Source organism: Gorilla gorilla, chromosome 10 (assembly GCF_029281585.2).
Source record: "Gorilla gorilla gorilla isolate KB3781 chromosome 10, NHGRI_mGorGor1-v2.1_pri, whole genome shotgun sequence".
Classification (NCBI taxonomy): Eukaryota; Metazoa; Chordata; class Mammalia; order Primates; family Hominidae; genus Gorilla; species Gorilla gorilla.
In genome coordinates, this window is record NC_073234.2 from 25376992 (window position 1) to 25403888 (window position 26897).

At 37.3% G+C, this 26897-nt stretch overlaps 1 protein-coding gene across 1 annotated transcript; it reads left to right on the forward strand.

Annotated features, from left to right (window-relative positions):
- Window positions 1-1452: 1452 nt before the first annotated feature.
- On the forward strand, window positions 1453-15451 carry CLEC12A (C-type lectin domain family 12 member A). Its single transcript, XM_031000900.3, has 6 exons — window positions 1453-1565; window positions 8843-8941; window positions 9213-9401; window positions 10458-10609; window positions 11896-12005; window positions 14726-15451. The coding sequence occupies exons 1-6, from the start codon at window positions 1475-1477 to the stop codon at window positions 14880-14882; spliced, it is 798 nt and encodes a 265-aa protein (XP_030856760.1). The 5' UTR covers window positions 1453-1474; the 3' UTR covers window positions 14883-15451.
- The last annotated feature ends 11446 nt before the right edge of the window (window positions 15452-26897 follow it).

Below are 26897 nucleotides of genomic sequence, written 5' to 3' on the forward strand. Positions count from 1 at the left end.
TTCAATAGCTTTTTCTTTATCAGGAGAAAATCAGTTGTTTTAATTAAATTGACATTGAATTTTTGATATATTTAGGAGAATTTAGTTTCTTTTTATACAGTATTGACACTTCTAATACCACAGCATGTTTTTCTATTTTTTTCTTTTCTTCAATAGTTTTAAAATTTTTTTGTTCATTTTGGTTGTGCAAATATCTAGTTAATTTCTATCTGTAATATTTTCCTATTTATTTTTAGTAGCTCTTATAAAGGGAGCATTTTGTTTTTCCTGTCTATCCTGACATAATAAAGCAATTAGTTTTTAATTGATTTTTTAAAATATTTATGCATTCTCTTTCATATGTATAATAATAATACCTAACCATTTTATGATTTACATGTGGCAATGTCAAGAAGAATTTTAAAGTAAGATTTACTAACGAATATTAGAGAACATGCTCAAAAACAGTCCTCTCCACCCCCTCACTTCCACTTGCATTCTTGATCAAGAAGTGAAATAAAAAATACTAAGACTATTGAGTGAAACTAATAAGACACAAATCTGGACTTTGGAGACTCATTCCCCTCCCACTTTTGATAGCTTAGCTGAGGAGGAGATCAAATGGGTTGAGTCAGTCTGTAGAGAGATAGCAAGGCTGATTATAGTTTTCCTGGCCTGCAAAGCTGTTTCCAGAGCCCTCAGTATACAGACCTTGGCCATCAGTATGCATACTCTCTGGTGTGGTTTCTGGGCCTCAGATCCCTTAATATGTAGGTTGGCGCTAAAGTAATTTTGTAAACTTTTAATGGCAAAAACCACAATTACTTTTGCTTTTAATGGCAAAAACCAGAATTACTTTAGCACCAACCTATATATTGTTATTTAGAGAAACTAGGCATTCCCTACCTCTCTTAGGCAAACCTATAGCTATGTAACATGGCAACGGAATGACACTAACTGTCTCATTCTCCTTGGGAGTGCTCTCTGTATGTTCAGTCTCCCAGTGAAGAGAACCCTTCTATCAGGACCTTCTTCATCATACAAAAGGAATATCTATGCCAGGCCACAGCTGCAGATTAGTGAGTGTCTGAGAACTGCATCTTTTCTGTTATTTTTCTGCTTGAAAGTTTTTCACCGATAAATCCTACACTACGTCTGCACCATGTGGTGCTAGTTATTTGTGTTCTCTTGCATGACACTAATGATGTTATCCAAACACAATTTCAAGAACTACTTTCTGTAGTTGGTAAATATATAGAAATTGAGAAAAAGGAAGAAATATGAGGAAGAAAGATGTTATCTGTTGCAACAGTTCAATGTTCTTAACTGAAGCCACAGATGAGATTTGGCTCATTTGCAGACATATGGGTGATTGGTACAGTAGGTTTATAAACAGAAGTTAAAAATTATAGGTCCTGTTTAACATTCAGCTCTGTTAACTCACTCATCTTTTTGTGTTTTCACACTTTGTCAAGATTTCTTTACATATTCATCAATGTCTGAAGAAGTGACTTATGCAGATCTTCAATTCCAGAACTCCAGTGAGATGGAAAAAATCCCAGAAATTGGCAAATTTGGGGAAAAAGGTAAGATTTTGAGTTATGGATGTGTTGTAAGTTTGTATAATAGAAGTGGTTATAGACTTGCATCTTCAATATTAGTGATATAGTTATTATTCAACTTAGATTTTCAATTAAGTCTCTTATGTTTAAGCAAAGGAACAAAAAGTGTATGAACAAAATGATTAGAAAAAAGGGTTTTGTGAAAACACTTATCTCTGCATTGAATAATCAATCTTTTACATTTTTGAAATTTTTTATTATCACACTCAATATAATTGGGACAGAATTTTTCAAATGATTGGGTTGTATGAAGATTTTATTTCTTTATGAGATGAAGCCATGGAAAAAGAAACATGTTCAGGAAAGTCATGATTTCATATGTGTGTGTGTGTGTGTTTTTTTTTTTTTTATAAGAAAATGCTTTGTGTCAGACAGAGAGACCTTTATAGGATTTCATTTGACTATCTACCAAACTAAGCATAAATCACCCTAAAATTTCTCCTACTTCTTTTGGAGATTTTTTACTAACTTACTAAAAAATAAAATATGTTAAGTTACATGAAATGAATCATTAAGGAATAAAGGAAGAAAAGAGGTAAAGAAATATCAGAAGACATAATATATTCATAATATTCAAAACCACATTATATCAAGTAACTTTGTATTTTTCAATTCAAATTAAAATCATGAAATAAGTGGTCCATCTGTGTTGACTTTCACTTAAACAAAACTACTCTTCATCTTACTCAGAATCCTATAGTTTTCCTATTATGTATGGTTCTTGCCTTCTGGCTCCTAGCCTTTTGGGAGTGAAATCTGCCCTAGCGAATCCATAGTTTAAATCAGTATATTTGAGTTAAAAATAACTTAAACAGTGATAGCAGAGAACACAAAGAAGGGTGATAGAAACAGAAAAATAAGGAGAGAAGAGTGCCAAAATTCTCACATATTATTTAAGTTGTTGTCCTCTCTCCTCTCCCCACACAGAATATAACATCTTTAATATTCTAGCATTGCTATAAACAGAAATTTCATTGTTACATCTTGGATCCATTTATGATGAGCATTGTAAATCTTGAGAAAGGATAGCAGATTAATTCTGTTGGCTTCTTTTTTAATACTGAAATTTTTTTTTAGAAAGAAGAAGGGTCTAAGAATTTTACAATATTTTCTGTCTTTATTTCCTTGTTTATATTTCTTCTTTTATATGCTGAAAGAGAATGGGCATATCATGAGCCTAATATTACCAACAATTGCCCTTTACTTGTCCTCTCACACCCTTTCCCACCTCTTTTCCTGCCAATCCACCTTAAGTTCCCACCACAAGAATTCCCTGAATTCATGGAAATATTGAATCCATGTCTTCTTCATGTTCTTAATCTCATCTAATTTTCTCATTATCCAGCTTAGAATCTACATTATGTAATATAACATTGTATTATGTAATGTCTACTCTTAGTCTCTTACACTTCTCCTCTTCAATGTATGTTAATTTTTCCTTAAAAACTCCAGCTCTGGCTAGGTGCAGTGGCTCATACCCATAGTCCTAGCACTTTGAGAGGCCAAGATGGGAGGATTATTTGAGGCCATAAGTTTGAGACCAGCCTGGGGAAAGTAGAGATATGCCATGTCTATAAAAAAAATTTTTTTTAAATTAACTGGGCACCCATAGTCTCAGCTGTTTGGGAGGCTGAGGAAAGAGGATTCCTTGAGCCCAGGAGTTGGAGGCTGTAGTAAGCTAAGATCAGGCGAGTGTACTCCAGTCTGGGTGACACAGCAAGATCCTGCCTCAAACAAATCAAAACAAAACAAGACAAAAACCCCCAAAACAAACAAATAAAAACAACTCCAGTTCTGGTTAAACCCGAATATCCACCCAGTCTGCCCCAGAGTTGAATATTGCTGGTGAAAAATACACAAATTTTCAACCCCAGTTACTCTCACCTTTCCTCTGGTAAGAAAAAAGCATCCATCTACACTTTTTATTTTTGTTATTTAAATGTCTATCCTACCATGTCCTTACTGATACTCTGCTTTCCTTCCAGATAGTATTTACGATAAGTATGTACTTATGAAGGGACAGCTCCTCATTTTGCTCTGAATTTCAGTCCATGTGTCATTTTCAAAGACAGACTTCTGTAATTTTTTCCCTTCTCTCCTGTGTCGTTATTCTCTCTTCCTTCTCTGCTTTTCCTTTTTGGTGCACCAACATACTCTACTACTCACCAATATACTCTGCTACTCCTTTTATAACAAAACACAATCCTTGCTTGACCACTTAAGCCTTTCCATTATTATTTAACTTCTTTGTTTCCTTTCACAACTCAACTTTTGAAAGCATTTTCTTTGGCCACTGACTCTCAGTTCTTCACCTCTCATTCTGTTCTCAGCCAGCTCTATTAGGCTTCTGCCCCCTTGGTGCCATAGAGACTGAGCTTTAGGTCACTGATGTCCTGCCTGTTTCATCCCAATAGTCACATGTCTCTTCCATTACTTCACTTCCCTGCAGCATTGAAAAAGTTGAACAGTCCTCTAAATGCTTTCTTTGCACATCCCTCCTGACACATCCTCATGGCTTCTCCTGTCACCATGCCTGCCTCTCCTCATTCTTTGTTGATTCCTCCTCCTAGATGAAACTCTACAAGATGGAATACTCTGAAGTCCTGTCCTGGGTCCCGTTTTATTGCATCACTCAGTACACTCTTCTAATCTACCTCATTCAGTTGCTTGACTTTAAATAGAGTGACTCCCCAATATCTCTGTATGACCTTTCCCTGAATCTCAAGACTAGAAAATACATGTGCCACTTTCACATTTCCATAAGGAGTTCTAATCTCATTTTAAACTTAAAATGTCAAAAGTAGTAATATTTATTTTTCTTCTAAAATTGTCTCTCTCTCCAGACAGCCTCATCTCATTAAATACACATATAAGTATATATTTAAATACAATTTTCAAGTGTTTTCTCTGTGCCAGTTCTGTTCTAATTGCATTATAAATATTAAATTATTTAGTGTCTGATACTTTGCAGTCTTTCTGTCTCCCATGCTTTAACCATATTGAAACTCAGACACAGAGATGTTAAAAGGTGTTAAATAATTTTCCCGAGGTTTCACAAGCAATAAGCAGCAGAACCAGAATTCAAACCAAAACATACTGATATCGTTTGACTGTGTCTCCACCCAAATCTCATCTTGAATTGTAGCTCCCATAAGTCCCACATGCTGTAGGAGGGACATGGTGGGAGGTAATTGAATCATGGGAGCGGGTTTTTCCCATGCTGTTCTTGTGATAGTGAATAAGTCTCATGAGATCTGACGGTTTTATAAAGAGGAGTTTTCCTGCACAAGTTCTCTCTTGTCTGCGGCCATGTGAGATGTGCCTTTCACCTTCCACCATGAGTGTGAGGCCTCTCCAGCCACATGGAACCATGAGTCCATTAAACCTCTTTTTACTTATAAATTACCCAGTTGTGGGTATGTCTTTATCAGCAGTGTGAAAATGAACTAATGCAGTAAATTGGTACCAATAGAGTAGGGCGCTGCTGTAAAGATACCCAAAAATCTGAAAGAGACTTTGGGACTGGGCAACAGGCAGAGGTTGGAATACTTTGGAGGGCTCAGAAGAAGACAGAAAAATGTGGGACAGTTTGGCACTTCCTAGAGACTTCTTGAATGGCTTTGACAAAAATGGTGATAAGGCTGAGGTGGTCTCAGATGGAGATGAGGAATTTGTTGGGAACGGGAGCAAAGGTGACTCTTGTTATGTTTTAGCAAAGTGACTGGTAGCATTTTGCTCCTGCCCTAGAAATTTGTGGAACGTTGAACTTGAGAGGGATGATTTAGGATATCTGGCAGAAGAAATTTCTAAGCAGCAGAGCATTAAAGATGTGACTCAGGTGCTGTTAAAAGCATTCAGTTTTATAAGGGAAGCAGAGCATAAAAGTTCAGAAAATTTGTGGCTTGACAATGATAGAGAAAAGAAAATCCCATTTTCTGAGGAGAAATTCAAGCCAGCTGAAGAAATTTCTAAAGTCATGGGGAGCCAAATGATAATCACCAAGGCAATGGGGAAAATGACTCCAGGGCATATCAGAGGTCTTCCCAGCAGCCCCTCCCATCACATGCCCAGAGGCCTAGGAGGAATAAATGGTATTATGGACTGAGCCCAGGGTCCCTCTGCTGTGTGCAGTCTAGGAACTTGGTGCCCTGCATCCCAGCTGCTCCAGCCATGACTAAAAGAGGCTAAGGTACAGCTCAGGTCATGGCTTTGGAGAGGGTGCAAACCCCAAGCCTTGGTAGCTTCCATGTGGTGTTGAGCCTTTGAGTGCACAGAAGTCAAGAGTTGGGTTTTGGGAACCTCTGTCTAGATTTCAGAGGATGTATGGAAATGCCTGGATGTCCAGGCAGAAGTTTGCTGCAGGCATGGTGTGCTCATGGATAACCTCTGCTAGGACAGTGCAGAAGGGAAATGTGAGGTCAGAAGCTCCACACAGAGTCCCCACTGGGGTAGTGTCCAGTGGAGCAGTGAGAAGTGGACCACCGTCCTCCAGCTCTCAGAATGGTAGATCCACTGATAGCATGCACTGTCCACTTGGAAAAGCTGCAGACACTCAATATCAGCCCATGAAAGCAGCCATGAGGGAGACTGTACCTTGCAAAGCCACAGGAGCAGAGCTGCCCAAAGACATGGGAGCCTACCTCTTGCATCAGCATGACCTGGATGTGAGATATGGAGCCAAAGGAGATGATTTTGGAGCTTTAAGATTTGGTGCCCTTTGGACTTGCATGGGGCCTGTAGCCCCTTTGTTTTGGCCAATTTCTCCCATTTGGAATGACCGTATTTATCCAATGCCTGTACTCTCATTGTATCTAGGAAGTAACTAACTTTCTTTTGAATTTACTGGCTCATAGGTGGAAGGGACTTGCCTTGTCTCAGATGGACTGTGGACTTTTGAGTTAATGATGAAATGAGTTAAGTCTTTTGGGGACTGTTGGGAAGGCATGATTGGTTTTGAAATGTGAGACATGAGATTTGGGAGAGGTCGGGGTGGAATGATATGGTTTGGCTGTGTCCCCACCCAAATCTCATCTTGAATTATAGCTCCCACAATTTCCACGTGTTGTTGGAGGGACCTCGTGGGAGGTAATTGAATCATATAGTAGGGGTCTTTCTCGTGCTGTTCCTGTGATAGTGAATAAGTGTCATGAGATCTGATGGTTTTATAAAGGGGAGTTTCCCTGCACAAGTTCTTTCTTCTCTTGTCTGCTGCCATATGAGGTGTGCCTTTCACCTTCCACCATGATTGTGAGGCCTCCCCAGCCACGTGAAACTGTGAATCCATTAAACCTCTCTTTCCTTATAAATTGCCCAGTCTTAGATATGTCTTATTAGCAATGTGAAAATGGACTAATACACATGCTAACCCTAAAGATGGTGTTTTGCTTTTTATCACTATGAGATACTGCCTACAAATGTGCATATCTACCAACTTTCTCTAAAGAAAAATTTCAGAAATTTGTGCCATAGATTTTAGCTTAAAAATGTATACTTAATTTATCCATGGGTCATCAAATTCCCTAGTACTAGCTAGTCAAACTTCTGTTCTCTTTCACACGTCATACTGTAACAGATTTCTTACTGATAAAACAACTCTGTTATTTTGCCCTCCTAGATTAAAGTCTTCCAGTGGTTTCCCCAAAAATCTAACTTATTCTGGCTAGAAAAGGCTGTAAATAATGTCTCCTCCTTATTTTAAAAACAAAACAAAAGAAAACAAATAAAACCTTTAACATCATTTTTCACATTGGCCACAATTCTTCTGCCCCTCTGAATATATTCTGTTTTTCAAATAGAAATCTTTTCCTTAAATTATTGTCTTTGAACTTCATGTAATTGCTACCTGTAATGTTCTTCCTACTTATTTTGCATGCTGGTTCCTATTCATAAGATTTGAACTGCCTGCTCTCTATAACAGCTTAGTTTCAAATCTCTGCACAACATCGCCAAATTTGAGATCTTTTCTCCCTTTCTTTCTTTCTCCCTGTCTCACTTATATATCTATTTATCTATTTCCTCCTATAATTAAAATTTATACCTGTGAAAACAGGAACTTGTACATCTTGCTCACTTTGATATTGTTAGCACCCAGGATAATGTCTAATAAATACAAGGCACTCAAAAGATAACTTTTGAATAATTGAACTTTTTAATAATTGAATAAGTTCATTGAATAAATAAACTTTTGAATAATTGAATACATATATAAATAAGAAAATAATTTTAAGAAAGATAGCACTGGCATTTATAATTCTAATCTTAGATAAAATCTTGAACATGTAGTTCTTTCAGTAGTAACTATTTTCTAAAGTCTACAGAAGTTAAGTTTTACTATTTATTAGTAATTCTCTCTGGATTTCACAATATTATTGCACCATCAACTATGAGATGTAAGACATAGCTCAGAAGTATAGTGAGATTATTATGGTATCCCTGAATTGGATTTTCTTGAAATATCTAGCTAGTCTTTACCTAATGTATAATAGCTTTATACATAATGATGATTTAAATAACATAGTCACAATGATAATTCATTCACAAAGTTTATAATTCCTGTTTTTTTTTAAATAGAGAAATGATCTATTCTGGGCTTCACTATTCATTAAAAAGGAAGTATTCAATAAAAGTTTCTTGCAAAAACACATGAAAATTTTTTTGAAAAATTGCAATAAAAATGGTGTAGATCTGGACTGACTAAGATCAAAAGCTAATGGGAGGACACCCAAAGACATTATGAAAAGACAGCCTATCTTGTTCATTCTGCAGCTAAATTCTCATAATTACCTGGGGGGATACATAAACAACTGAAACTGTTTTTCTTGACATGCCACAATTGTCTACTCAAGTAAAGACTTCTCCTATTGGCTTCTCTGTTAATTTCCAGCTACTCACTTTTCCCAAATTTGTACAAACAAAATACACTATATCTAGGTTGATTGGTTTTCTCCATTCTCTATTATAAATTCTGTTTTTGCTTATCTGTTTTTTTAAATCAGTCTACCAGTTAACAGCTTCTCCTGCCAGAATCAATTTACATACAAAACAATTAAGTGATTTTGATTTATTCTTGACATATTCTTCAAAAATATTTTTTGAATATTCTTGAATGGCTAGCAAATCCATTTCTTTCCAATAGGCATATTAGGAAATAAAGGTAAAATGAATGAATGAATGAATGAGTAAATAATCCAAATGAAAGTTATACCATTTTTAGGCCTCTCTGTTAATTTTGCTTTCCACAGCACCTCCAGCTCCCTCTCGTGTATGGCGTCCAGCAGCCTTGTTTCTGACTCTTCTGTGCCTTCTGTTGCTCATTGGATTGGGAGTCTTGGCAAGCATGTGTATGTACTGCCCCTGTTTTGGTCAAGAGGAAGTATCTAGAATTTCAAATATTTAACAACAAAAGTTTATTCCTTCAGTGGAAGATTTATAATAATGATAGGTGATAGGCCCACAAGGAGGACTTACAATGTGGAACTTAGTCTCTTTCCCTCACTCCTGTAGAGTAATTGCTTTCCCTACCCCTTTAATCTTTATACTACTTCTGCAAATGATAAAGGATGATGGCTCTATTGAGAATTTACAATTTTTTGTCATTTTTTTAATGTGGAGTTCACGTAACTTTGAAGATAGAAATGAAAAAAATGAACAAACTGCAAAACATCAGTGAAGAGCTCCAGAGAAATGTTTCTCTACAACTGATGAGTAACATGAATATCTCCAACAAGATCAGGAACCTCTCCACCACACTGCAAACAATAGCCACCAAATTATGTCGTGAGCTATATAGCAAAGAACAAGGTAATCTTGTATTCTCTTGGAGTTATTTATTGGACAATAAACTAAACCACTGAGTCTCTTAAGAATCATTTTATAATTAGCTAGCAGCCTTTCTCTAGGGACTCATAATTTGGGGGAAAGAATTACATGTGGTTGATGGAGAATTCATTGATATTTCCACGCAGTTAGAAGAAAAACAGAAAAAGTAGTAACAACAATAGGCCCCAAAATTATCAGGAGATAATGGTTACATAATAAAATGTTAGACAAGACAGTTTCTCTAATCTGTCACTTACTATAATTATTCTGGGCACTGAGGTTAATAGAAGACAGGGAGGAAGTGACACCTCTTTACAGGTGACTTCATTCTTAAATTTCAGTTGGAGATTGATAACAAAGTCCATAGAAAAAAATAAATTGAGACTTCACCTTTGGGATCGGGGAGTTGGTCTTCTAGTGTCTCCATAAGTTTCTATAGTCATGGTTGCTAAAACATATTCCTTTTGCTCCTGAGAAACCTCAAAGTTTCAACATTTCAGAGAACAAAAATTAAAGAAGATAAGATTGGTATAGATAGGTGGGGTTAATTCTTACTATACAGAACGTTTCCAGTAATTAGTTTTTATTGTCTTTAAAGAACATACAAAATAACAAAGAGGAATTGACACAGGAAGACACACTTGAATCCAAGTGCTTAATTTGAAATTTTTTTGTTCAAGTTATGTGTCTGACACATTATGGTGGTATATAAGGAACTAGAATACAGGATTCACTTACTTCCCCTTCGATGTAAAAAAAAAAGAAACAGCATGTAATCCCAGCTACTTGGGTGGCTGAGGCAGGAGAGTCACTTGAATCCAGGAGATGGAGGCTGCAGTGAGCTGAGATCACGCCACTGCTCTCCAGTTTGGGCAATAGAGCAAGACTCTGTCAAAAAAAAAAAAAAGGGGGGGAAAGAGAGAAAAAGAAAGAAGAATAAACAACAAATGTGATCAATGTCACACAGAGAGGAAAGGAAATAATAAGAATTATTATGACTATCAACAAAACCCAAGTAAAACTATGTTCTTCTTCCAGAGCACAAATGTAAGCCTTGTCCAAGGAGATGGATTTGGCATAAGGACAGCTGTTATTTCCTAAGTGACGATGTCCAAACATGGCAGGAGAGTAAAATGGCCTGTGCTGCTCAGAATGCCAGCCTGTTGAAGATAAACAACAAAAATGCATTGGTAAAGCCCAGGTGTTTCTACCATCATGGGATAGAGAGGGGTGTGGCATGTTGGAGAAGACTTCAATCAACCCATTCATGATTCTGGTTTATTTCAGTTGGGGTATGAAGTGACTGAAACTTTGTACACTTATCTCAAGATATCATAGGCAAGGTAAAACATACAAGTTTAGGACCTTAGCATAAGAGAAATATTACTAGCTGACAGGTAGATGAGTATTACAGGGCACCCAGAATCTATAGGTCTGTAAGCATTTCCAAATTAGAATCTAGAACCAAATCTCAGAACTTAATTTATAAACATTTATCTAAAAACAGAGGATATGGAGATTATTCCCCAGGGTTAGCAATTCCATAAGAACTACATGGGAGAATATGTTTTGTTTCTACCATTTTGTATTTTTTAATTCACTAAGAGAAATAGGCAAGTTATAGTAGGTTAGCATAAAATATGTACAAACAAGAAGAACTGAAGTAAGATGGCACAGGCAAGTGTCAGATATATTGTACTGAGTCCTTGAATCCCAGGAAAAATGTGTTTTCTGGTAGCTTTATTGATTTATTCATTTTCTTAGTTTTCCCTGTCTAAATAATGTTTCCATGTTACACTTATTACATAGCATTTTTGGTCTCTCACATAGCAATCATATATTTTTAAGCAAAATTACATTTTCTAAAAGTCTCTGCTTCCCCACAATAAGAAACTTTCATCATCCTTTATAGAAGAGAGAGAAATCAACCCACAATCTCTTCCTCATCAGATCATTCTCAAGTGACCCATTCACAGTTACTTACTCTAGAAAAAATTTTTAAAGGCTGGAATAAGAAAAAAACCTGTTATTTGGCTACAAAATTCTGGACTGGTTCTGAATTCTGTTCTGTAACCACGCACATCTGAGTGTGTGGCATTTTTTTCCTACTCTTTCTGTTTCTATTAACTCTTGTTTATAGCCATTACCCACCTCCTTTGGCCCTGGACACAATATTTACTGCTCAGATTTTTTAATCCTGAACTTGTCATTGTGAACTCTTCATTGACTGTAAATTAAGGTTGTACATGGATTAGTAGGGCCTCTCTTCTTGTGAGACCAGCAATGATATTGTTAAAAATATTGAAATTTTGTAGTAAGGAGTACTTTCTTTCAATTTCTTATAATGACATTTAATAGTAGTAGTGCAATGTCCAGTATGTTACCTTAAAACAGCAATTTGTAAGAAATTACATTATAATGTAAAATACAAAAGTAGGAGACTGTTTCTTAAACAGACCATCTGTATTTCCTGTAGGAATTTATAAAATCCCAGAGTAGATCATATGACTATTGGCTGGGATTATCTCCTGAAGAAGATTCCACTCATGGTATGAGAGTGGATAATATAATCAACTCCTCTGCCTGGTAAGTGTCTATTCTTGTTAGAATTTTATAGCTGGGTTTGAGTAGAGGTATTTTCCTTAGGAGCACTGTAGATTCAAATTAAAACCAGCTTCAATTGAAATTGCATGCTAAAAGAACCCTTTTCTATCATGCTTCTTTGATGTATTTTCTAATACATAAAGTTACCATAAATGTCTTCTCATGATTTTGACAAGTAACTAACAAAATTACAGCAGGCAAATTATGGAGAACTCTGTAAATAATTTTATCTAAGAAAAATTGTGGAAGCCCAGAAAAGTCATTGGACTAACAAGTACTTAATATTGTGATAAGTTCTAGGGTTCAAAGATGAATGAAATATTGATTCATCATTAAAGTTACTTAACCATCAATTTTATGTGCAGACTGATTGAATTATGCTAGAGATAAAGAGAATGTAGTGTGATAAATGCTTCAGTAAGAATACACAGACTAACAAAACATAAATTTTAGCAATGATACTTTTGTTATAAATGACACTTCAAATGGGCATTTTAAAAAGTTTATGGATTTAGGGGGTACGATTGCAATTTTGTTATATAAATATATTGCATAATGATGAAGTCAGTGTTTTCAGTGTAACCATAACCTGGATAGTGTACACTGTACCCAACAGGTAATTTCTCATTCTTTATTTTCTTCCCACCCTCCTACTTTTTGGAGTCTCCAATGTCTATTATTCCACTTGTTATGTGCATGTGTACATATTATTTAGCTCCCACTTAAGTGAGAATATGCAGTATTTAAGTTTACTTTCCTGAGTTATTTCATTTAAGAGAATGGTCTCCAGCTCCATCTATTTTGCTGCAAAGTCATGATTTCCTTCTCTTTTATACTTGAGTAGTATTTCATGGTGTATATACTCTAAAAGAAAGCATGGTTTCATGTTTTCTTATCCAGTAATCCGTTGATGGACACTTAGGACAGTTCCATGACTTTGCTATTGTAAATAGCTCTACAACAAACATTTAAGTGTAGGTGTCTTTTTTTTAATATAATAATTCCTTTCCCTTTGGTTAGATACCCAATAGTGGAATTGCTGGATCAAACGGTAATTCTATTTTTAGTTCTTTGAAAAATTGCCATAGAGTTTACACTAACTTCCATTCTGAAATGGGCATTTTTGAATGAAAAATTTAAAGACTGGTTTAGAAGAGCACTTCAGGTGAAAGAATATAAACTTTAGCTTAATATATCACATATATAGTATAGATAAAATAATTTGTTGTGTAGTATAATGAGGAATGTGGTTATAAACATACTATTTTAAGTGGATTTATACGTTGTATTTGTTCTGCTTATAATGGGAAAAAAGTCTTTACATATAAAAATAGTGGCAAATTCCATTTGTATTTTTTAATCTCTGAAATTTGGGAAGCAGAAAATATCAGACGAAGAAAGAAACCAGAGTCTCAGCCTGCTGGACACTATTGGAAGTCCATCATTTAACACGTTTTTAGTATATACTTTTAGCAGGAGACAGCTCTGAGTCAACTGTGTTAAGGTGCCACCACAGTGAGTTTAGGCACTCAGATCCCTGCATACTCATCACATTGGGCCATAATGGCAAATACAATTTTTTGTTTTGTTTTGTTTGTTTGCTTTATCTTTCACATAGAAATAGTAAGTGTAGGAGTGTGGGTCAGAAAGACAAGGTGGCCCTACCTCTGATGGTTGGCAATGATAGGATACAGTGGGAGATAAGCTATCTACAAATGGAGTGGAGAAGGATATATATTTCAAAGGCCTAATTTGTAGTGAAAGACTAGAGACAAAGGTAATGTGTGTGTCAGGAGAGAGTACAGATGGAATCTTGTTTTGCAAACACAGAATATGTATGTGTTTGTAATTATTGCAGATGGAATGGTAATCTATAATGGAATGGAAAACATTGTAGATATTTTCAATTATCAAAAAGAAAACTGAAAAAGTATATAATAATTGTATGTATGATATATATGTGTGTGTGTGTGTATATATATATCTTCACTTTATAACTCTGTGTTGTTTTGGGGTTTGTTTCTGAAAGGGGGTTGTAATAAATGACATCTGTACTATGTCACCACAAATAAATCTCATTCTTAAACACTTAATTGATGAACTTATTTACTGGTTTTTTTACCCAAGTATTGATGCTAAATTAATGTAATATTTTTAATTTATGAATTTGTTTTTAATGCATAGTCCCTGATCACTAATCTAGTATTTATGGGCTGGTCATTAGAACTTCAGAGTAAAATCTTTTGCCAAGTGTCACTTGGAGATGATGTTGAACTTCAGGTGTCATATATCTCAGGTGAATTCCTGACTTTGATGATTATAAAAAGCACTTGAGGGAGAAAGGGTCCAAGTCTTACTACTCCTAGCCAGTTAGACTAGGAGAATCTTATGGAATGGTATTATTCCAAATTATATTATATATGAAGGGGCTGGGGTGCTAACTCTGTAAGCAAAGGACAGCAAATATCAGATGTTAGAAAGTGGAAAAAGCAGGGAGAAATGAAGCAGTATTTGACATTGCATATGTGTCAACATAAACAATTAACTCGGACATTCTTGATACTCTGAACATTAAATTAGATTTAGTTTAAACAACACAGAGTCTAGGGCAATAATATCATGTTGGAAGTGTAATTTTTTTTTCTGTGAATATGTTTCAAATATCTGACTTGCCAAGTGTAATTCTTTACTTTCTCTTTCAGGGTTATAAGAAACGCACCTGACTTAAATAACATGTATTGTGGATATATAAATAGACTATATGTTCAATATTATCACTGCACTTATAAACAAAGAATGATATGTGAGAAGATGGCCAATCCAGTGCAGCTTGGTTCTATATATTTTAGGGAGGCATGAGGCATCAATCAAATACATTTAAGGAGTGTAGGGGGTGGGGGTTCTAGGCTATAGGTAAATTTAAATATTTTCTGGTTGACAATTAGTTGAGTTTGTCTGAAGACCTGGGATTTTATCATGCAGATGAAACATCCAGGTAGCAAGCTTCAGAGAGAATAGATTGTGAATGTTAATGCCAGAGAGGTATAATGAAGCATGTCCCACCTCCCACTTTCCATCATGGCCTGAACCCTGGAGGAAGAGGAAGTCCATTCAGATGGTTGTGGGGTGCCTTCGAATTTTCATTTTCATTTACGTTCTTCCCCTTCTGGCCAAGATTTGCCAGAGGCAACATCAAAAACCAGCAAATTTTAATTTTGTCCCATAGCGTTGCCAGGGTGGCATGGCTGCCCATCTCGGGTCCATCCTATACTTCCATGGGACTCCCTATGGCTAAAGGCCTTATGAGTCAAAGGACTTATAGCCAATTGATTGTTCTAGGCCAGGTAAGAATGGATATGGACATGCATTTATTACCTCTTAAAATTATTATTTTAAGTAAAAGCCAATAAACAAAAACGAAAAGGCAAGTTACGAGACTGACTTATTTTTAACTTCTGTGTGTTGAACTACTGTAAGCTTGGCTTTTGTTAAAGACATACAGCAATTAGCTATGCAAACATAAGCATTGTTCTGAAAAAATATATATAGATAGATATGTTTATCTCCGTAACTCATAACTGGGAGTATTATACCCAAGAGGCTTTGTAACAAGGTATTTTTTATCCTGTTAGTAAATATTTTCCTGTAATTCTATAATAAGCAAATAAATTTTCATGGTTGGGGTAGATGCAAAAGTGACACATAATCGTTTAGAAAGCAACTAAACTTGTTTTACCAGCTGTTTAGGCATTTTTGTAACCCCTCCTTGATTTGGAGGTTTGACCTTGACCTAATTTTTTTCTTTAAAACCAGCCCTTACAATCTTCTGCCCCCTCCTCTTCTGTGACAGTAGCTGGGCCTAGAGGGAAGGGGGCTTGTATAGTTTGTGCAGCAGAGCATTCTCAGTGAAATACAGATCCCGGCCCAGTGGGATGCCAAAATGACGGAGAGCCACATCTCTGATCTTCAAAATATCATGATTTGGGTTTTCCTGGAAGTAAAACAAGAAGAGATAAATAACATTTACAGTTTGATCATTAAAAGAGCAATTTGTGTGTCAGAACAGAAAAAGGAACCTATTCCATTAGGGTACCAACTAAAAATACGAAGAAAAATTATAATCTGGTACTCGCTAGTGGATTACCATAGCCAGAAAATGATGTTTCAGTCTCCACTGAAAAAAAAAAAAAAAAAAGAGTAAGACTGAAATTGAGTATTAAATGTTTTCCTTTGAAGCAATTCCTTTATCCACCCCCCTTTTTTTCTATTAAAGAGAAATTATAGCAAGACCAATTTGTGTGCAAAATAAGTTTTAGATTTATTATACTTGGCCTGGTAATTTTACATAAAATGCAGCAAGGGTTGGGTATGGTGGCTTATGCCTGTAATCCCAGCACGTTGGGAGGCCAAGGCAGGTGGATTGCCTGAGGTCAGGAGTTCAAGACCAGACTGGCTAACATGGTGAAATCCCATTTCTACTAAAAATACAAAAATCAGCCAGGCGTGGTGACACACGCCTACAGTCCCAGCTACTCGGGAGGCTGAGGCAGGAGAATCGCTTGAACCCGGGAGGCAAAGGTGCCAGTGAGGTGAGATTGCACCACTGCACTCCAGCCTGGGTGACAGAGCAAGACTCCATCTCCAAAAAAAATTAATTAATTAATTAAAAATGCAGCAAGAATTGATTGGCCGTATAGGCTTCTTTAAGTTGACCTTGACTGAACTTTACCTAAAAATATGCTATTTTAGTTAAAGTCTTAGTAAAATAACCGGTGTCTCAAATTCTTTTGTTTTAAAAGATGCTTTTTGAATTTATGCAAATGACTATACTGTCATAAAATCACAATCCAAATTTTAGAACTCAAAGAGAAATATAAATTTGCTTACAAAAACATACTTCACTCAAATAACTCAAAAGAAAAAGATTTTGTTGACCCTGCTTTAACCAGAGCCGGAGCTTTCAAACAATGTTTATTTGGGAAATGCCATTTACAAGCCAACAGCTCATGAAAGCTGTCTATCAGGCATGGTAGAATAGAGGAAAGAGGCCCCCTACTTATCAGTATTTTCTCCTAATATCCCCAGGTAGCAAGATTCTATGTAAATCATTTTTATTTTTTTATGGAACTCTTTTGGGCACCATCATTTTTATTAGCATAGGGGTAGCTTCAGTTAAAATTCCATAGCAAGGCAGTACATGGCTCTCAGGTGGAAATTCTCTGTTCAATATTGTCATTGGGAAATATTTACAGTTTTTTGCCATCAGCCCCAATAAATGCGCCACAAATGCCACAAATGAAATGGAGGATTTGTCCTGACTAGCGCTCTAGCTTCTACCCAATACTTTGTGGGCTCAGGCAATTTTACTAGCTCCCATTCAGCATGTTCAATTAACATTTACTAAAAGAGCAGATTTATATGCCTTCAGCTTTATAGTACTAGAAAGGGGAAACATCTCCCAGTCAGATATAGTACCCATTTTCACATGACATTTAGGTAAAGGGCTTACAACTATCTTCCATAAAGTTTGTTTAAACATCTTAAATTTTATAATTCTGTTAACCTGTATGTTTTTGTTAGTTTTTTTGTTTTGTTTTGTTTTTAGCCCCAGATCATTTTACCTTTTCTTTTATTTATTTATTTATTTATTTATTTATTTATTTATTTATTTATTTTGAGACAGAGTCTCGCTCTTGTCACCCAGGCTGGAGTGCAGTGGCATGATCTCGGCTCACTGCAACCTCCGCCTCCTTGGTTCAAGTGATTCTCCTGCCTCAGCCTACCAACTAGCTGGGATCACAGGTGCCCACCATCACACCTGGCTAATTTTTGTATTTTTAGTACAGATGAGGTTTCGCCATGTTGCCCAGGCTGGTCTTGAACTCCTGACCTGAGGTGATCCACCGGCCTTGGCCTCCCAAAGTGCTGGGATTACAGGCGTGAGCCACCGTGCCAGGCCTATTTTATCTTTTGTGGTGAAAAAGGGTTTGGGTTCCCAGCAGGGAGTTGCATCTGTAAGACCTACAAGGAACGGCAAATTTGATAAGGCTTCTTAAACAGTCCTATGATTCTGTGGGGGGGGGGGGGCACCAATGTAAAAGGGGCTCCCTGAACCCCAAAATTTACCTTGACCTTGGTAATTGGCATATTTGTTGAGAAGATAACCCAGTTATCATAAAACCAGTCCAACATGGTTTTCATGTGAAGCATATTAACTGCCTCACCTGGGGTGCTTAACTTGGCATTTTATAGGGAGAGTTGGGCAGTCCCCTGCTGATATGGTTTGGCTGTGTCCCCAGCCAAATCTCATTTTGAATTTTAGCTCCCATAATTCCCACCTGTTGTGGGAGGGACCTGGTGGGAGATAATTGAATCAGGAGGGCGGTTTTCCCCATACTGTTCTCATGCTAGTGAATAAGTCTCATGAAATCTGATGGTTTTATAAAGGGGAACCACTTTCACTCGGTTCTCATTCTCTTTCCTGCTGCAGTGTAAAATGTGCCTTTTGCCTTCCCCCACGATTGTGAAGCCTCCCTGGCCACATGGAACTGTGAGTCCATTAAACCTCTTTTTCTTTATAAATTACCCCGTCTTGGGTATGTCTTTATTAGTAGCATGAAAATGAACTAATACAATAAATTGGTACCAGTAGAGTGGGGCAATGCTTGTAAAGATACCCAAAAATGTGGAACCAGCTTCGGAACTGGGCAGCAGGCAGAGGTTGGAACAGTTTGGAGGGTCCAGAAGAGGACAGGAAAATGTGGGACAGTTTGGAACTTCATAGAGATTTGTTGAATGGCTTTGACCAAAATGCTGATAATGATATGGACAATGAAATCCAGGCTGAGATGGTCTCAGCTGAAGATGAGGAACTTGTTGGGAACTGCAGTAAAGGTGACTCTCGCTGTGTTTTAGGAAAGAGACTAGCAATATTTTGCCCCTGCCCTAGAGATTTGTGGAACTTTGAACTTGAAGGAGATGATTTAGGGTATCTGGCAGAATAAATTTCTTTTTTTCTTTTCTTTTTTTGAGACGGAGTCTCGCTCTGTCACCCAGGCTGGAGTGCAGTGGCGCAATGTCGGCTCACTGCAAGCTCCGCCTCCCGGGTTCGCACCATTCTTCTGCCTCAGCCTCCCGAGTAGCTGGGACTATAGGCGCCCACCACTGCGCCCGGCTAATTTTTTGTATTTTTAGTAGACAAGGGGTTTCACCGAATTAGCCAGGATGGTCTTGATCTCCTGACTTCGTGATCCGCCTGCCTCGGCCTCCCAAAGTGCTGGGATTACAGGCATGAGCCACCGCGCCCCGCCAATAGAAGAAATTTCTAAGCAGCAAAGTATTCAGGAGGTTACTTGGGTATTGTTAAAAGCATTCAGTTTTAAAAGAGAAACAGAGAATAAAAGTTTGGAAAATTTGCAGCCTGAAGATGTGATGGAAAGAAAAACCCATTTTCGAAGGAGAAATTCAATGCAACCCGGCTGCAGAAATTTCCATAAATAAAAAGGAGCCAAATGTTAATCACCAAGACAATGGGCAAAATGTCTCTAGGGTACATCAGAGGTCTTCACAGCAGCCCCTCCCATCACAGATCCTGAGGCCTAGGTGGAAAAAACTGGTTTTGTGGGCCAGGTCCAGGATCCCCCTGCTCTGTGCAACCTAGGGACTTGGTGCCCTGCATCCCAGCCACTCTAGCCATGGCTAAAAGGGGTCAAGGTACAGCTTGGGCTGTTGTTTCAGAGGGTGTAAGCCTCAAGTCTTGGCAGCTTCTATGTGGTGTTGAGCCTGTGGGTGCACAGAAGACAAGAATTGAGTTTTGGGAACCTCCACCTAGATTTCAGAGGATGTATGGAAATGCCTGGATGCCCAGGAAGAAGTTTGCTGTAGAGGTGGGGCCCTCATGGAGAACCTCTGCTAGGGCAGTAGGGGAGAGAAATGTGGGGTTGGAATCCCCACACAGAGTCCCTACTGGGGCACTGCCTAGTGGGGCTGTGAGAAGGGGCCGGTGGCCCCTTGCAAGTCTGAAATACTATAGGGCAGTCCAATACACTATTCATTTTGGCCGATTTCTCCCATTTGGAATGGCTGTATTTATCCAGTGCCTGTACCCTCATTGTATCTAGGAAGTAACTAAGTTGCTTTTGATTTTACTGGCTCATAGGCAGAAGGGATTTGCCTTGCCTTAGATGAGACTTTGGGCTGTGGACTGTTGAGTTAATGCTAAAATGAGTTAAGACTTTGGGGGACTTTTGGGAAGACATGATTGATTTTGAAATGTGAGGACATGAGATTTGGGAGGTCCAGGGATGGAGTGATATGGTTTGGCTGTGTCTCCACCCAAATCTAATCTTGAATTGTAGCTCCCATAATTCAACATGATGCAGGAGGGGACCTGGTGGGAGATAATTAAATCATGAGGGTGGTTCCCCTATACTGTTCTCATGGTATTGGATAAGTTGCACAATATCTGACGGTTTTATAAGGGGAAACCCCTTTTGCTTGGTTCCCATTCTCTCTCTTGCCTGCTGCTATGTAAGATGTGCCTTTTGCCTTCCACCGTGATTGTGAGGCCTCCCCAGCCACGTGGAATGGTGAGTCCATTAAACCTCTTTTTCTCTGTAAATTACCCTGTCTCTGGCATGTCTTTATCAGAAGTGCAAAAATGAACTAGTACACCTTCACAGGGCAGACAGACTTTACAGTGGCATTTTTTTTTCTGGTTTACTAGGCCGATTGTTCTCTTAAAAATAATCTCCTGTGCATTTGGGTCATATGTACTTACTAGTGATTGCTTAGGAGTGAGCTGTGGGTCTTGCATCAATCCAAACAAGCTTTTAAATTCCGTAGCATTTAAAATTAAGAACTTTGTCCTTAAAATGGTTATTTTGACAATTCATTATGGTAAAGATTTTTTTTTAAAGTTGAGTGATACAATCTACAAAATAAAACAATTCCTTTACATTATACCTTCTGGTTTTAAATAGTTCCTTGGTTTTCCTCTTCCCCCATGTCGACTATTTTCTTGGCAACCACAGGGCTGAGAGTTCACTTTTGCTCCCCTGGCTTCTTTGTTTAAATTTATTCATTTAGTTTTATTTGTACAATTTTTCCTTCATTTTAAAGCAACTCTTAAATAGTTTAACTAGAAAAAAAACACAATTATTTTCTTTCTTAATCAAAATTGACATCCTTATGTTTTATAAGCTTCACCAAAAACATATCTTATGCTCCTATTATTTTAACTCTTAAAATATTTTTAACTATATTAACTCTAGTAATCCAAACTGCTAGTGAAAAAAATAAAGAAGGTTTAATCATGATGTTAATATTTTAAATTACTGGACAAAATTTTCAGATTAAATTTACTGAATTAATTTTACCAAAGATTACTAAGGTTATGTAGCTTCTACCAGTCTAGTAAGCATTTATTTGTTTATTTATTTTTAATTACTTGATTAGAGCTTCTTCATGTAGTTAGGTAATGAAATATCACTTTCACATGAAATATATAAAGATAGAGACATAATAGACATGCAAGTCCAAAAGATATTTCATTTGCCTGTTTTTCAAAAAAAGAATTCTCTCTCTTACATTAGATAATTAATAGAAGTTACAGGAGATAACAAAAGGTAGAATGAACATCCAATGCCTTTTTAAAAGAGAAAAAGGTGAAATTCTGAGATATCGATCTGAAGAATGTCAAAGAGACAGGTTATAAAATTTAAAAGTTAAAAACTTCTTGCATTGAGAATAAGTCAATATTTTAACAAAATCTTGTTTTACCAATTAATTTTATATTATCTATTTTTAAATCAAAGACCCATCTCTGGAAAGACCATTGTAATTTCTCCTTAATCATAGCCAACTGAATTATACAACTGTCTTTAAAAAAATTTCTTTTTTAGGATAAGCACTATGTGGTGCTGAGAAGAATGTGTAGTCTGTTGATTTGGGGTGGAGAGCTTTGTAGATGTCTATTAGGTCTGCTTGGTCCAGAGCTGAGTTCAAGTCCTAAATATCCTTGTTAATTTTCTGTATTGTTGATCTGTCTAATATTGACAGTGGGGTGATAAAGTCTCCCACTATTATTGTGTGGGTGTCTAAGTCTCTTTTTAGGTCTCCTAGAACTTGCTTTATGAATCCAGGTGCTCCTCTGTTGGGTGCATATATATTTAAGATGGTTAACTCTTCTTGTTGCATTGATCCCTTTACCATTATATAATGCCCTTCTTTGTCTTTTTTGATCTTTGTTGGTTTAAACTCTGTATTATCAGAGACTAGGATTGCAACTCCTGATTTTTTTCTTTACATTTGCTTGGTAAATATTCCTCCATCCCTTTGTTTTGAACCTATGTGTGTCTTTGCACATTAGATGGGTCTCCTGAATACAGCACACTGACGGGTCTTGGGTCTTTAGCCAATTTGTCAGCCTGTGTCTTTTGATTCAGGCATTTAGCTGGTTTACATTTAGGTTAATATTGTTATGTGTGAATTTGATCCTGTCATTATGATACTAGCTGGTGATTTTGCCCATCATTTGATGCAGTTTCTTCATAATGTTGATGGACTTTACATTTTGGTATGTTTTTGCAGTAGCTGGTACCAGTTTTTCCTTTCCATATTTCATGCTTCCTTCAGGAGCTCTTGTAAGGCCAGTCTGGTGGTGATAAAATCCCTCAGCATTTGCTTGTCTGTTAAGGATTTTATTTCTCCTTCACTTATGAAGCTTAGTTTGGCTGGATATAAAATTCTGGGTTGAAAATTCTTTTTTTTTCTTTTTTGAGATGGAGACTTGCACTGTCACCCAGACTGGAGTGCAGTGGTGTGATCTCCGCACACTGCAAGCTCCACCCCTCAGATTCATGTCATTCTCCTGCCTCAGCCTCCCGAGTAGCTGGGACTAGAGGCACCCACCACACACCTGGCTAATATTTTGTATTTTTAGTAGAGATGGGATTTCACCATGTTAGCCAGGATGGTCCCAGTCTCCTGGCCTCATGATTTGCCTGCCTCAGCCTCACAAAATGCTGGGATTACAGGTGTGAGCCACCAAGCCCGGCCAAAAGTTCTTTTATTTAGAAATGTTGAATATTGCCCCCCACTCTCTTCTGGCTTGTAGGGTTTCTGCAGAGAAATCTGCTCTTAGTCTGATGGGCTTCCCTTTGTGGATAACCTGACCTTTCTCTCTGGCTGCTCTTAACATTTTTTTGTTCATTTCAACCTTGGTGAATCTGATAATTATGTGTCTTAGGGTTGCTTTTCTTCTGAAATTGACCGCACAATTGGAAGGAACACACTTGTCAGCAAATACAGAAGAACAGAAGTCATAACAAACAGTATCTCAGACCACAGTGCAATCAAATTAGAACTCAGGAGTAAGAAACTCACTCAAAACTGCACAACTACATGGAAACTGAACAACTTGCTCCTGAACGACTACTGGGTAAATAACAAAATTAAGGCAGAAATAGATGCTATTTGAAACTAATGAGAACAAAGACACAACATACCAGAATCTCTAGGACAGAGCTAAAGCAGTCTTTAGAAGGAAATTTATAGCACTAAATGCCCACATGAGAAACTGGGAAAGATCTAAAATTGACACCATGACATTACAATTAGAAGAACTAGAGAAGCAAGAGCAAACAAATTCAAAGCTAGCAGAAGACAAGAAATAACTAAGATCAGAGCAGAACTGAAGAAGATAGTGACACAAAAGCCCTTCAAAAAATCAGTGAATCAAAGAACTGGGTTTTTTAAAAGATTAACAAAATAAACTGCTAGCCAGACTAATAAAGAAGAAAAGAGAGAAGAATCAAATAGATACCATAAAAAATGATACAGAGGATATCACCACTGATCACACAGAAATACAAACGACCATCAGAGAATACTATAAACACATCATGCAAATAAACTAGAAAATCTAGAAGAAATGGATAAGTTCCTGGACACATATATTCTCCCAAGACTAAACCAGGAAGACATCGAATCCCTGAATAGACCAATAACAAGTTCTTAAATGGAGGCAGTAATTAATAGCCTACCAATCAAAAAAAGTCCAGGACCAGACTGATTCACAGCTGAATTCTACCAGAGGTACAAAGAGGAGCTGGTGCCATTCCTTCTAAAACTATTCCAAATAATAGAAAAAGAGGGATTCCTCCTTAACTCATTTTATGAGGCCAGCATCATTGTGAGAAAATCCTCAATAAAATCCTGGCAAATCGAATCCAGCAACACATTAAAAAGCTTATCCACCACAATTAAGGTGGCTTCATCCCTGGGATGCAAGGGTGGTTCAACATATGCTAATCAACAAATGTAATTCATTACATAAAGAGAACCAATGACAAACACCACATGATTATCTCAATAGATGCAGAAAAGGCCTTTGGTAAAATTCAACACCACTTCATGCTAAAAACATGCAATAAATTATGTATTGATGGAATGTATCTAAAAATAATAAGAGCTATTTATGACAAACCCACAGCCAATATCATAATGAGTGGCAAAAGTTGGAAGCATTCCCTTTGAAAACTGGCACAAGATAAAGATGTCCTCTCTCACCACTCCTATTCAATGCAGTACTGAAAGTTCTGGCCAGGGCAACCAGGAAATAGAAGGAAATAAAAGGTATTCAAATAGGAAGAAAAGAAGTCCAATTTTCTCTGTGTGCAGATGATATGATAGTATATTTAGAAAATCCTATCATCTCAGGCCAAAACCCAAAAAGCTGATAAGCAACTTCAGCAAAGTCTCAGGATGCAAAATCAATGTGAAAATATCACAAGCATTTCTATACACCAATAATAGACAGAGATCCAAATCATGAATAAACTCCCATTCACAATTCCTATAAAGAGAATAAAATACCTAGGAATCCAACTTACAAGGGATGTGAAGGACCTCTTCAAGGAGGACTACAAGCCACTACTCAGTGAAATAAAAGAGGATACAAACAAATGGAAGAACATTCCATGCTCATGGGTAGGAAGAATCAATATCTTGAAAATGGCCATACTGCCCAAGGTAATTTATAGATTCAATACCATCCCCATCAAGCTACCAATGACTTTCTTCACAGAATTGGAAAAAAGTACTTTAAAGTTCATATGGAACCAAAAAAGAGCCTGCATCACCAAGTCAATCCTAAGCCAAAAGAACAAAGCTGGAGGCATCATGCTACCTGACTTCAAGCTATACTACAAGGCTACAGTAACCAAATCAGCATGGTACTGGTACGAAAACAGAGATATAGACCAATGGAACAGAACAGAGCCCTCAGAAATAATGCCACATATCTACAACCATCTGATCTTTGACAAACCTGACAAAAACAAGTAATGGGGAAAGGATTCCTTATCTAATAAATGGTGCTGGGAAAACTGGCTAGCCATATGTAGAAAGCTGAAACTGGATCCCTTCCTTACACCTTATACAAAAATTAATTCAATATGGATTAAAGACTTTAATGTTAGACCTAAAACCATAAAAATCCTAGAAGAAAACCGAGGCATTACCATTCAGGACACAGGCATGGGCAAGGACTTCAGTCTAAAACACCAAAAGCAATGGCATCAAAAGCCAAAATTGACAAATGGGATCTAATTAAACTCAAGAGCTTCTGCACAGCAAAAGAAACTACCATCAGAGTGTACAGGCAACCTACAAAATGGGAGAAAGTTTTTGCAATCTACTCATCTGACAAAGGGCTAATATCCAGAATCTACGAAGAACTCAAACAAATTTACAAGAAAAAACAAACAACCCCATCAAAAAGTGGGCAAAGGATATGAACAGACGCTTCTGAAAAGAAGACATTTATGCAGCCAAAAGACACATGAAAAAGTGCTCATCATCACTGGCCATCAGAGAAATGCAAATCAAAACCACAATGAGATACCATCCCACACCAGTTAGAATGGTGATCATTAAAAAGTCAGGAGACAACAGGTGCTGGAGAGGATGTGGAGAAATAGGAACACTTTTACACTGTTGGTGGGACGTAAACTAGTTCAACCATTATGGAAGTCAGTGTGGCAATTCCTCAGGGATCTAGAACTAGAAATACCATTTGACCCAGCCATCCCATTGCTGGGTATATACCCAAAGGATTATAAAACATGCTGCTATAAAGACACATGCACATGTATGTTTATTGCAGCACTATTCACAATAGCAAAGACTTGGAACCAACACGAATGTCCAACAGTGATAGACTGGATTAAGAAAATGTGGCACATATACACCATGGAATACTATGCAGCCATAAAAAAGGATGAGTTCATGTCCTTTGTAGGGACATGGATGAAGCTGGAAACCATCATTCTCAGCAAAGTATTACAAGGACAAAAAACCAAACACCGCATGTTCTCACTCATAGGTGGGAATTGAACAATGAGAACACATGGACACAGGAAGGGGAACATCACACACCGGGGCCTGTTGTGGGATGGGTGAAGGGGGGAGGGATAGCATTAGGAGATACACCTAATGTTAAATGACGAGTTAATGGGTGCAGCACACCAGCATGGCACATGTATACATATGTAACAAACCTGCACGTTGTGCACATGTACCCTAAAACTTAAAGTATAATAATAAAAAAAAAAAGAAATTACAAGTGCTGCTCCAATGAACACACAAATATTAAGAAAACAAGATAGCCTTATTGCTGATATGGAGAAAGTTTGGTGGTCTGGATACAAGACGAAACCAATCACAACGTTCTCTTAAGTCAAAGCCTAATCCAGAGCAAGGCCCTAACTCTTGTCAATTCTGTGACGGGTGAGAGAGGTGAAGAAGCTACAGAAGGAAAAAAAAAAAAAAAAGAAGCTACAGAAGAAATGTTGGAAGCTAGCAGAGGTTGGT